This window comes from Erithacus rubecula (assembly GCF_903797595.1).
Source record: "Erithacus rubecula genome assembly, chromosome: 1".
Taxonomy (NCBI): Eukaryota; Metazoa; Chordata; class Aves; order Passeriformes; family Muscicapidae; genus Erithacus; species Erithacus rubecula.
The window spans coordinates 13878620-13892043 of record NC_136658.1 but is presented as its reverse complement, the minus strand read 5'-3'; the positions used below and the strand labels follow the sequence as shown (position 1 = coordinate 13892043).

Genomic DNA, 13424 nt, shown 5'->3' with positions numbered 1-13424 from the left:
CACCCTATGGTAAGAAGTGTATTTAAAAGAAGTACTTGATGGAATTTTATATAAATACAACTTGCAAAACAAAGCCTCGAAGGCAAGCCTGGTCCATTTGTGTTGCCACTCTGTAAACTAACAATTTAAAAGAGGAAGCAGCAGCTAGCTTGACTACTTTACTGATTTCTGAGTTGAATGGCTTTTCAGTCCATGTTACCCTAGTGTACCCTTTTTCCAGGGCTGTAAAACTCTGCTGAGAAGGCTGCTGGCTCAGCCATGGGGTACCCAGCTGATTCAGTCTCCTCCACCACCTTCTGCTATGGGGTTTTCAAGGTACCCCAGCCAAAATACTCTGGACAGCAAAACCAGTCTCTTAGAGGGTCACTCAGTGTGGTTTTGTCCTTAGGAAAACAAAAAGAGTGGGAAGGGGCAAATGCCCCAGAATAGGTCTGCCTGGTGGAGAAAATAGCATGTGATGCTGCTGCAGTTTTGTTATTGGTCCAAGTAACCAAGGGGTTTGCCAACTAAATTGAATAAATAGTTCAATATTGCCTCCCTCCAAATCACATTGAGTCTGATTAAGCATCCCAAGAGTAATTTTTTCCAAACAAGAATGTCTGGATCAGAATACCAAAGATCATTGATTTATATTTTGTTTTGTTTTATGTTATGTCAGAAAGTGAGTTTTAAAAAATCACTTATCACCTTTGTCATGGTTTTGACATTGGCACGATGCTTCTTTTCAAATGCCTTGAAGGGTGAGAAATTAAAGGGTATGTATTAATATTAGCAGTAATTTTTCCAAGTGTATTGCACGCATTATTATTAATATTATTTTCCAGATGCAGTGTCAGCAAATCATAGATACAGAGAGTTGGCAATAAATTAATTAAGAACTAATGAAGTACTGGAAATTAGGAAAGATGATGAGATGGAAGAGATCAGCTGAGCAAAGAGAAGTCTGGGAATGGCACATCTTTCTTGCAGTAACATGATAATGAATATTGTAAAGGCAGAGTGGGAATACTGATCCTCACATGCTTCTAACAGCTTGTCATCCTTGATTAAATTGTTGTAAAATTGCTAACGTTAGCAATTACAGGATGAAAATACCTTTATGCCAATATAAATGCATCTCTGGTGCAGAGCACTGTTCCTTCTACAATGGGAGTTTCTAAATTGATGCAGAATTACAGATTGAGCTGGGCTTTGGCAAAACTAGTGGCTCAAGCTTAGCTGTGCTTGAGCCTGTGTCCTGCAGCAGAGGACAGGAATCCAGGCTCTGAGGCAGAAAATCCCATAAACACTATGTGCTGCATCCAGGGAGAACAACCTGAGCTCCCAGAGGACTTGCTGGGCTCTGGACTGGCCTAACTCTCAGAAATGAGACTTGGTACTATGGTAAGTAGTGCCATAAAACATAAGTTTCTGTTTGACAGTCAAGAAAAAACAAATCTAATACCAAGCTCTTAGGAAACAACAAAAGAAGTTGAGCAGAAGTGCAGTGAGGAGTGGCCAGGGGTACAAGGCATGAAGAAGTTCCTGTAGGCAGAACAGCCAAGAGGAACTGGGTTTCTGCAGGGGAAGAGCTGGCTGCCAGGCATGATTCTAAAGGTCTGTAAAATCAAGGGCACTTCAGAAGGAAGGATGAGCTGGTAGGTGATGAGCTGAGGGTGGTGGGTGAAAACATAATGGTTTTAAACTGACAGAGGGCAGGTTTAGATTAGGTGTCAGGAAAAATTCTTTGCTGAGAGAGTGGCAAAGTAATAGAACAAGTTGTCCAGAGAAGTCCCATCCCTGGAGGTGTTCAAGGCCGACTTGGATGGGCTTGGAGCTACCTGATCTGGTAAAAAACATCCCTGCCAATGGCAGGCAGGTTGGAGCTCGATGGTCTTTGAGGTCCCTTCCAACCTAAACCATTGTGTGACTATATGATTCTTTTGTAATTAAGCTGGGAAACTCTTTGCCACCTGAGGAGGTGGTTGCTAAAATTTACCTGAGCTTGGGTCAAAGCTGGACAGGTTTGCAGAAAAGAAATCCATCAAGTAAAAATTAACCAACCTGTCTGGGCCAGAAATGTTAAGCTGGGAATAGATTTCTATTCTTTCAAGTGGGATGTTGCTAAAAACAGGAGGAAAGCTGCTTCTTTAAATATCTGATTTTTATCTTGACAGTGTCTCTTGACATTTCCACAGCTTTAAAATTACTTTTCCCCTCACAATCTTTACTTTTCCAAGCATTATTTTTCTGTGGCACTCCTTTTCATTGGCTAAGTTTCTGTGAAGGACTTTGCATATTTATTTTCAAAAATTCCATAACAGGGCAAAGAGAAACCTTACCATTTCAGAAAAAAATACATCCTTATTTTTCTTCATGTATTCTAGTCATAGGCTTTCCATAAAAAGAACAAACATTTCTTTTTGTGTTGTGTGCCCAGAAAAGCTGCTACATGACCATTGTCTTGCCAAGATTTGATGCTGAGAAGATGCAGCCTGATGAGTGGAGGCAAAGTGCTCCTGGTTTCACTGGGGCCATTGTGAGGGGCTTTGAGGGCAAGTCTCTGAGTGTGGTGGGTTTAGTTCTGACCAAATGCTTGTGCACCCACTAGAAATTATTTACTCATTTCCTGCTGGGAGCTATGGATTAGGAGGAAGAGGGCAAAACAGGCTCAAAAACTTTAAAGGGTATAAAGAACAGCAAAGGGGCTTTCTGTGTCTTGTCTTGCCCATGAAGAATGCAACCTATTTCTCAGCACACATGGAGTATGGAATCTGGCTGAACACTTCTGGAGCAAATGGGATGCCTTTGCCTTCAATAACAGTGGGCTTTATTAATCCAGGAATTTTAATTTAGAACTGGGAAGGTAATGTGTGCTGTGTGTTACATGCTCCTGTGAATTTTGAGGATGGAGGTTGAGTTTTCCTCAGGGTGCAGCTGGTTGGAAACACAAGAAACTCTTGTGGTTTCTGAGATTTGAGCAGATCAGCCAGGCAGAGGGTACCAGAGATGCAGGAGCTGGGCAGCAATGGACCATGAACAAAGAGTGCAGGACTGGAGGCCAGTGGTGCTGCTGCTGTGAATCCAGCTGGGAGGGGGATTATTGCTGCATAAGGGAGTTCCCTGCAGCTCTGATGCACTGCTTACAGTGCTTCATCCACTGAGTGAGTGTAGCAAAAGCAGCAGCAAATCACTTGTTTGTAAAAGGGGTACCATAGTTTTTTAATTGTGATATTATTAGAGAATCTTCTGGAATGAGGAGTGTATAGTTTTAAAGTATCTTCTGGATCAAACTGTTGTCTCCTATGAGTTTCTCTCCAGGTATTGATAATGTTGGTCACGTCTTCCAAGAACATCTTGGAAAGGAAAAGACTTCTTTTTTCTTAGGTGGCAGTTTTTGTGGTTGTGTTTCTCAGTTACTCATGATGCTTTATACAAAGCTCTTGATCTTATCAGTGTTTTGAGCTGCTGGTTTTACAGCCAGGTACTTGCTGGCATGAGTTAGGCTTTTCTTAATTAGGTCTTCATATATTCTGCTTGATATTAACGGATTTGTTCTCCCTGCACACTCTTCATTCATTGCTACAGAACAGCAGAAAACAATTTAGCTCTCTGGCAGTGTATTTATTACACCACCATATGGTCTCTGTTTACTTATGCTGTATGATTTTATGATTGTACTGCAAATCATGACCAAGTTCCTGAATAGCTGGGGCCTAAAAACAAGCTCTTAAATTCACATTTAGGTTCCTAAATAGAAGGTTTCATTTTCAAGTATTAAGGTTTCAAGTATTGAGTCCATCCTGACTCTTGCTGGGGTTTTTGAAGCAAGCAGACTACCAGCATTTTGAAAATTGGGCCTGCCATGTTTTCCCATGCTTCTGTGGGGAATCTAAACTATGGTTTAGACTCCTCTTCATATTTGTGATATTGCAGTGTCTGTTGTATTCTCCACATTGCAATAATTTCTAATAAGGCTTATTCATGCTGACAAGCCATCAATTTGAATTGATTAAAATGCCCAGTAGAAAGGTTGCCAGCAAGGTTGCAATTTGAAGTCTGTGCTGAAAGATGAAGAGATTCACAGAGTAAGAATATTTCTGTCGAGTCACTGGGCTTTTTTCATGAAAGGGTAGGCTAGAAATACCATCTTTCATATAACATATGCTTGACTGCCTGTAGCTGCAAACAAACCTGAGGGAAGTAGGGCTCATCACAAAGGCTGATTTTGCTCTCAGGATTATTGGAAGCTCTTCAGTTTCTCTTAGTGAGTTTTTTCAAGGTTTTTCTCCAATGTGTGAGTGCTATAAGGTTTTTTTTTCCTTTATATTAAAATGTCAAGGAAAGTCTGATTCATTATTTCAGGAGCTGAGTTAAATTCCTTCCTCTGGACCATTTTAAAATAAATTGTTTAAGCCTTAAATATGTGTGCTGGCTGAAGCAGCAGATGTGTGAAAGGGTGGGTGTTGCTTTGCTTTATGCCACTCATCCTTGAGAAGAGGATGCTGTCCTTAATCTCTGGGCTCAGAAGCACAGGAGGAGGACTTTTTGACCTAGAATAAAACAATGGCAATATTCTGTGAAAGTACATCATGCACATAGATGAAATATGTTGCTGGGGATAATTTAGGCTTTCTTTTTAAAAGAAAATCATACCAATGCCTTTCAGAGAAAAAAAAAGATCTTATGTGATGAGGGGAAAGGGAAGGAATTATTCCTCATAACTTTTAAAAGTAGATAAATTCAGATGGCCCTGGAATGGGAGGATGTAATATATGGTAAATCAACAGACTGATCTGGCACAATTGCAGAGGTGACTTTGAAAGAATTTCTTGTTTTTGTTTCAGATGTCTTCCATTTTTATCAATCCACATGCCTTGATGGATCAGAATTTGAGGTATTTTCAGTAATTAATACGCATTTTTTCTCACACAGGGGCTGCTCTTGAGGAAACAATTTTGCTTTGTGAACCTGATGTGTCTGAGCCTGACTGCATGTCTCCCTTCCCCTTGCAGGGGCACGGCGATAGCTGGGATTGTTTTTGGCATAGTGTTTGTAATGGGAGTGGTTGCTGGGATTGCCATCTGCATCTGCATGTGCATGAAGAGCAGCCGTGGCACTCGAGTGGGGGTCATCAGAACCACGCACATCAACGCCATCAACACGTGCCCAGGTGAGCAGGCAAAGGCACAGCCCTGCAGGAGTGCCTGTGGGCATGGCAGGAGGGTCATCCTTGCTTAGTTACAGCTCCACTGTGTCATGGTCTGGCTAATAGAGTCTTAGAAATGCCTCTGCCCCAATTAAGATGCAAGCGAGACAATATCCAGTGACAATAGTATGGGTTTTGTTTGATATGAGAGAGAGAGAGAAAAAAATAGAAAATAGATGGGGGGACAGAAAGGTGGGTAGCAGAGATAGAATAAGGAAGATATCACCACTCCATGGATGCCCACAATGTTCCACTGATCCTCTCCAGCTGGTCTTCTTGGTGCTGAAGGTCCCCCCTGAAAGCACAGAATCTGATCACAGAATCTCAGGAAAACCCAGGCACCACCCTTGGGGAGAGAGGGAGTTTGCCATTGTCTCTTACAACAGACTCTGGGTTTGCTGCATCATGTGCAGTCCTGTGTTGCAAGGCTTCAGGAGTGACTTTGGGGGGTCTTTGATGGATTATGATCCCCTCAGCTGCCTCTCACAGGAATGTCCCTTGGATGTGGCCTGTGGTGATGGGGGTTTCACACCTGGGCTGGTTTGTGTGAGGGAGGATGGGTGTTCACTGCCTCTGACCAGGGGTTACACCCTAAACCTCCTCCCTTCTCCTCATTTCAGGAGGACTAAACTTGGCTTCTGTGGGCTGTGGTCTCCCCCAACCCAAACTCAGCCAGGGAAGAATCCCTGCTGGGTTTGGCTTTGTTGTGGATATATTCCTCTCCCTCAGCCGTGTTCGTTTTTCCCTGGGTCAGAGATAATTGAACAACAGCATCTTATCTAGATGATTTAACTTACAGTTCAAATTTCCAGTCAGGTATCTTCAGGGAGGCTTCTTTGGTTATAGCTCTTTATACAGTTTTTATTACAGTGGGCAAAACTCTTTAATATCAGTGTTTGAGGCATGAGCTATTTCAGTCTCTGACACACAGTAAATGGGGAATGTGACTGCAGCAGGAGGCTCTTCTCAGTCTGGAGGGGAACAGCACAGCTCCTGCTGAGGAAGGCAGGACAGCTCAGTGTGCAGTGTCTGGCAGGGCAGCTCTGCCTGGGAGGATTTGTTCAGCTGCTGAGCAGGCTAAGGAGATGTGGCCAGGTGACACACTGCACAGATGGGTGGCTCATGCTGCCTGCAGGAGCATCAAGCCCTTGCTCAGGGCAGTGCTGCATTGCACAGGACAAACCATCTTCCTGTGCCAGAAGCTCTCTGGCAGTAGATCATTTGTGCTTCTCTAGTGTTCTGGTTTTTGATTTGTCCTTGTTCACATACAGCCAGCTCATGCATTGTCCAGTATAATGGGGGCCAGGCATATCACAGAGGGGGAGAACCTGGACAGTAAGGTCTGTGGACCATAGTTCAAAGGCTTTGAGAGGTGATGTGGAGTCTACTGCAACCTGAGCTGACTGGTTTTTGCCCAGGGCTCACAAGCACTGCTGGGTGCTGCAGGATCCCAGGTGACTTCTGCAAAAGCACATGGGCATCTCTGCAGGGTGTTCTGTACTGTGTGTCCCAGGAGACACTGCTGGCTAGGTTACAGTGCTCAATCTCTGCATGGCACCATGCCTGAACTGGAACTTGGAATACAAATTTGGACAATGGTTATAAAATCTTAGAATGCTCTGGGTTGGAGTGGACCTTAGAGATCATCTGGTTCTAATCCCCCAGTCCCAGGTGGGGACATGGTGCTGATGTTCCTGTTGGTGCCTTGGTCAAAGTTAGCCAAGTGTTGGGTGTGCTCAATGCAGGCTTGTCTGTGAGTTAAGATTGTTTTGATGTAATTTTTTTCTAGGTGCAGGCAGCAGCAGGAAGGCACAGGGTCTAAGCCAGGGGTGTCACAGGGTCTGCAGCATCCCAGGGGACAGTAGGCACCCCTTGTTCTTCAGAGGCAGTGTAGTTGTGTCCAAAGTGAGTGAGCTGGTACATAGGGCTGTGCATGAGCCAACTTGGTGTAGAGCCACCCACTGCACCACACTTGTCAACTTGCACTGCTCTAGGAGCACCCAAGGAGGTGGCACCAAGCCAGCTGGGATCTGCAGGGCACATTTGCCTGGATTCCACATCTACCATGTGGAAGTGGCCACATTGCTGAAGAGAAGAGCAGACCCTGGATGCAGCATAATGGTATTTATACAATTCAGTGACATTGTTAATTAGAAATCCAGGAGCAATGGGATTACTTTGGGAGTGCATTGTAATAAAATGCAAAGGTGTTCCATGCATGAACTTTTGTCATCCCCTGCTTGAGATCCTCTGCTTTTATATTCCCTCCTGTTGCAAAGGTAGCAGCAAACTTCAGGTGCATTATGTATACTTATAGGCAAGCTATGCAATACTTCTAATGTATTCCTTTATCATACCAGTCCTAATGTCTGTTTTCTGCCTCACACCACTACATTCCAGTTAGACTGAAAGCATCTGTAATCATCCTTATCATTTCAACATTATTTTGCATACAGAGATGAGTATGAAAGAAAATGGCAATAATCTTAACCATGAATTGCAGAAGAGCTACTTTAAAAATGAATAGTTGCTACAAGCTGTAAAAACAAGAGCAAAATGAAAACTCCAGGGCTGTAACCTTTTCCTCACAAACTCTGCTCCTGCAATGACTCACCCTTATCTCTCAATCTCTAGGCAGTTTGACTCTACACCTCATGGCCTCTAGTGCAAACATCAGTTTGAGCAGTGCTTCATCTCAGCAGCAGCAGCAGGTTTTGGAGGATGGGGAAGCTTGGAAATGTTTTCTGTGTTCCCTGCTGTCATGAGCACTTCTGGAATAATGACTGACCTGGTTTGGCTGCATGGCTTGTGGTCAACTCTGTCTCTGCCATTACCTGTTTTGGACAGGGACAGCAAGTGTGAGAATGCTCATCCTGCTGCCTCTGCCACAGCAGCAGCCCAGTGTTCAAGAGAGCAGGGCACACTTTTCATGGCACTCTGGGATTTGAGTCCCTTTCCACTTTATGCTAGTACTATTTCATTGCCAGTCTGTCTGAGGCATCTGCAGAGGTGACAGGAGAGAATCTGTGGTGACATAAATGGAGACATCAGCAAACTCTGGACCTTAACATTTGCAGAGACAGTCTAATTGGATATTGATACAGAGCCTTTAGTTCTTACCATGTTATCATTCTGCAGCATTCACTGTTTTTTTTAGTCAGTGAATGAATCCTTTTTCTTTAACTTTATTAGAAGTAATTGAGAAGTTTTCAGTTACTTCTGAATATTTTTGTTGGCTCCTAAATGCCTAACCCAAAGTTTATAAATGCTGGGCTCTCCTCAGATGTCCCCATTGCTGTTATCAAGGTGAAAGCTTTGTTTTTCCTCAGCCCAAGTCTGTGGAGATCAAGAACCCTGCCTGCCATCATTTTGACATGATATAAATCCCTGTTGCTGCTGAAGGAGGTGGAAGGGAATGGATCTGATAAACTCAGCCTTTCTCCCATGAAAATGTTTAGCTCTGCCACATTTGCCTGGTATCATCTGCCATGCAGGCACTCCAACACTTACCAGCCTGTTGGTAGGCACACAGCTAAGGAGTGAAGGAAAGGGCAATAAACAGTGACTCACACTGATATAAATTGATTGTATAATGGCAGCCTGGAAAAAAAATGAATGCATTGCCAGCAGGTTTTATATTGGTTGCATGCAAGTCTGGGTGTCAGCAAGAAAATACTTGAAGGTTGCATGTGTAAAACAGTTTTTTAACTCTGTGTTCTTTTTTCTCCCATTTCAGTGGCTCCACCAGCATACAGTTATGAATATGGAATGGAGTACCCAGCTGACCTACCTCCACCTTATACTCCAACCCCACAGACTGTAATACAGTATCCCCCACCCCCTCCATACCCTGGATATTCAGGGAAATAATTAACTTGGCTTTACATGGATAGTGACTGTCTCTTGAAACAGCCTGTACTGTTGGGACAATGCTATTGGCTCAGGGACAAACAGGGCTGGGTTTTGCATCAACACACGTGTCCAGGTGTTGAAATAAACTGTGGAGATTTTCAAGACTCAGGATGAATAAAAATACTGTCCACTCTGGACCATCATGTTTCATGATTAAACAACATGTGACCAAAGAAGCAGTTCCTGTAAGTTGGTGTCTGATGAGAAGTGCTCAACACCAGTTCTTATCTTCACCTGCAGCACATGGGAGTGGGGCTTTTCCCATGTAGGAATGTGCAAGTGGTGCAACAAACTCTTTCAAAAGTACAAAATGCAGCTGCTGGGGCTTATTCTGGGGGAAAGTGTCACCTGTTGTCTTCAGATAACCACTATGCCTTTCCTTGCAATGTGGGGAATAAGCAAGAAAAAGGAATACTGCAACTCTTTTCCATTTCTACTTCCAGCTGATAATACCCAATGATCACTGAGCATATTGGTCTGATAAGCATGTTACAAGAAGTGCTGTTAGAGTTTTCTATAATTAAAAAAATGATGGGTGGTATTTTTGGCCAAGTGCAGATTTTTTAAGTGCCTCTTTTTAAGCATTTTGTGACTAGTTTATGAACTGAAATGTTAACATAAAGAGAATTTTTGTATGTGAAATACACTAATTTATAACTGATTTACTTTTACCTGGGCTTAAAAGATCTATACATTGGAAATATGTTTAAATGCCTTTTATATCAGCAAATGATATTTTGATTTAAATATAAAAATACAGAATCAGCAAAACTCAGAAATGGGAGAAAAAATGCGAAACAAATATTAAAACATCCTAGATTTGACTTCAGTTCAAGTGCATAAAGCCAGGGGTTTAAAATCATATTATTTACCAGTAATGAGGATATTCAGCCTTAACAAAGAGATGAGGGTAGAGACTGTGAGCATATGATTACTTTTGAATGTTTTTTGGGCATTTTATTACCCTAGGTCACCAAGTAATACTTCTTACATTTGTCAAGCATGTTGTTCAAACTTACTTATTCTCTACTATATGCAGTCCAGATCTTTATGATTTAAAATGTTCCATGTACTTATGAAGATAACTGTAATTCTGCAGCAGCTATTTGACTTCAGAATAGTGTATCCCATTACCTAAAGTATCTTAAGGCTATTATTTTTTTCAGGTTTATTTGCAAACCACAAAGAGTGGGTCTCTTCAAGAATTGAAAACTGCTGAATGCTCTTAGTTTGAGTAGGGTGTCTAAGCAGTTTGAGAATTCTACAGTTGTGGCATCAGCTTCAGGTTACTTCAGGTTCACTGAGATCAGAATGCATTTAAATGTTTTCCAGTGCAGCCTTTCTCTTCTTTTCAAGTGTATCCATGTAGTAATAAATAAAAAAGCAGTTTGCAAAAAGGAGATACTGTATCTCAGTAAAATCAACCTCTCATAATCTCCTAAATCTGGTGGTTTTGGTATTCAGTCCTGATTCAGGGAAGAATTGAAACAACACTTAACTGAGCATAAAATTTATTCAGAGGCATTCTTGGAACAAGATCTTACTGACTGTTCTTGCTCAGATTTTGCAGTTGTATTTGTCCTTTCCAGGCTGACTAAACTTTCCCCCTTGCAACTCCACTTGCAAGTGCAAATGGCCTTAGTCCCTGCCAGTGTAAGTTCAGAAGATCTGTGTTGTGCCATTGGCCACACTGAGGCCAGAAGCTACCAAGGCACTTGTGACCTGCTCAGAGGAAAACTGAGCTGCATCTCAGGTGTTTGGTTGCTGTTGGTTCCTTGGAGTCTTCTCTGAGAAAGGAGAGTTACATTCTCATTTCCATTCTGCTATTCAGAGGTGACAAGTCCTGAACTGGCCTATCTTTGCAATTACTTCTGCTCTGGGTACATCCTGTGACATTTCATCTGTTACCCTGACCTCTCAAGAGATGCCAATTGAAATCCTCCCATGAAGAGCAGCCCCCTGTGTGTGGTGTTTTGGCAGCCCCTACTCAAAACCATGTGCTGGGGTGTTGATGTGCCTGCCAGCATGGTGACCAGCATGAAGAGCAAACATTGCTTTTCCTGCAGAGAACTCTCTTCCTACTGCATCATTCTGTGCCTCATGCTTAGTACCTCAGCACTTTCTAGTTGATCACACTGGATAATATTTTGGTGCCAAAAAGTTACCTGAATGTCACTTTCCCATTCCCATATTTCATTTCTATGTGCTGAATATGGAGACACACAAATCAAAGAGCAGTTTCTATTTGAATAATCCAGTCTTCTCAAAAATACAGAGGAAGAAAACTATCCTATAGATCATAAATCTTCCCTTAGAGAAAGAATTTTTCCACCCATGACAGTTGCCAGAACAAGTTAGGAAACAGATTTCTTACTTAAAAAGGAATTTCAAAGACTGAAAGTCTTTGATCACAGAGTTTTCTGGTTTTCAGCTTTGTGATTGCATGTTTCCTCTGATGATGTTGCATAAAGAACATAGTGACCAAAATACCTGTAAGGTTTACATGACTTATTTCATGGAAAATTATGGAAATGGTAAGCTGAGAATTTAGTAGTGATTGAGAGCTATTTGTTTACTATTAAAACAGCAGTGGGAATGTTCATTTTTGCATGTTGGTTAATGTTCTGCAAATCCACATATACTGGGGCATACCAAACAGTGATTTGAATCTCAAAGGACAGCACATCTCTTTTCCTTGCTAAGGGCATAAAACATAAAGGTGCTGCCCTTTTTAGCAAACCAGACAAAACTAGTAGAGAGTAGCCCAAAAACCATGATGATTGCATTGAAAATAAGTAAAACTGAGAGAAATGGAGAGCAGGGTGGAGTCTGAGAGATTTATAAAACCAAAAGAAACAAAAACAATGAAAAAGTTGCTGTGAAACAAGTGGAAGCATTTGACAATAGTAAAGTTTTATTATTTGAGTTTAATTGAAAAAATTGAAGTGTTCTGGAAGGAAAAAATTGAAGTACCTGAAAGGGGCTACAAGAAGGTTGGAGTGGCACTTCTATTTACAAGAGCACATGGGGGAAAAGGGGAAATGGTTTCAGAGGATAGAGTTGGATACTAGGGAGAAATTCTTCCCTGTGAGGATGTCAGACACTGGCACAGGTTGCACATAGAAGATGTGGATGCTCCATCCCTGGAAGTGTCCAAGGCCGGGTTGGACAGGAATTGGAGCAACCTCAGCAAGTGGAAGATGTCTCTGTCCATGGCAGTGGGATAGAACAGGATGATTTCTTGAGTCCCTTCCAATCCAAATTACTCTATAGTGCCATGATTCTTTGTGCACAAAGAACATCTCCATATTCAAAGTTCCTGCAGTGCAGGTATTGCTGGCCAGTGGTCATTTATTCAGTTTCACATGAATGGCTTGCATTAGTGCATTAGTACAAAGAGTTTTTATTTAGTCACACTGATTTTTGAGTCTCATTGTACTGTGAAATAAGAAAAAAAAAACCACAAACAAACCTGAAAATGTAACATATAGCTGAGAAAGGCTGGAGGATCCTTTGCTTTTCACCTGGCAGTGGATATTAGCATAAATTTGGTTGGTGAATGTGCAGAATTGCCCTGGGCAGTTCGTGGACTTTGACCAAATCCTACTGGTTTTCTCGTGGTCTCAGGTTGCCCTGCCTTTGATTTGTGTTTTCTAGACTGCACTGGGGAAGCAGAGACTGAAGGTTTCCATGTGAGGATACAGGCCCCAGTCTTGTGAGCCTCTTTCTTTGTTTTCCTAGTTCAGCACATTAGTTGTCAGCCTGGTTGCAGGATTTCTGTTGGGGATTGGAAGCAGCAGGAGTCATGGGTGCATACAAGGGCATATGCTGGCACATGCTTTGATGCCAGTCCTGTTTTGTGGGGGAAAAGAATCTGTGTGATGTCTTATTTATTCATGTATGAGGTATATTTCAAGCCATAGTGCATTTCACAAACTTGATTTAATCTGGTATTTCTGTAACTTTTTCCTCTCCCAGCAAGAGCAACTTTAAAACCAGTTCTCTCTCAGACAGTCTACTGTTTCTGGGATATATACCAAACAGCAGGAGATGCCTAGTTAAAGAGCTGATGACCCATTTGGAAGACTTTAAAAATTAGGAAATGGAGGAGTTAGAAGGCCAAGGCAAAACCAGGGGAAATTAATGTGGTAGGCTGCCATTGCCTAAATTACATATGATGATGAAAGGATCATTAATGTTATTATGAGCTGTTTTTAATTAATGGAAAATGTAAAAATTTGCTTTTGCAATGTTTGTAACTTCAGAAGATGCAGTTTTACCATCATAGTACAGTAGACTGGAATAGTGCCAAAATGAAAAGATT

The 13424-nt window shown here is 42.0% G+C and overlaps 1 protein-coding gene across 2 annotated transcripts in view; it reads left to right on the top strand.

Moving 5' to 3' along the window:
- CYYR1 (cysteine and tyrosine rich 1) overlaps positions 1-9237 on the top strand; it is a 43751-nt gene extending 34514 nt beyond the window's left edge. For both annotated transcript variants that reach the window (XM_079303011.1, XM_079303010.1), the window contains 2 exons: positions 4995-5152; positions 8925-9237. In XM_079303011.1, coding sequence (XP_079159137.1) covers positions 4995-5152; positions 8925-9058 — 292 coding nt within the window. In that variant the 3' untranslated portion in view covers positions 9059-9237. The remainder of the gene's footprint in view (positions 1-4994; positions 5153-8924) is intronic.
- Positions 9238-13424: the final 4187 nt, after the last annotated feature.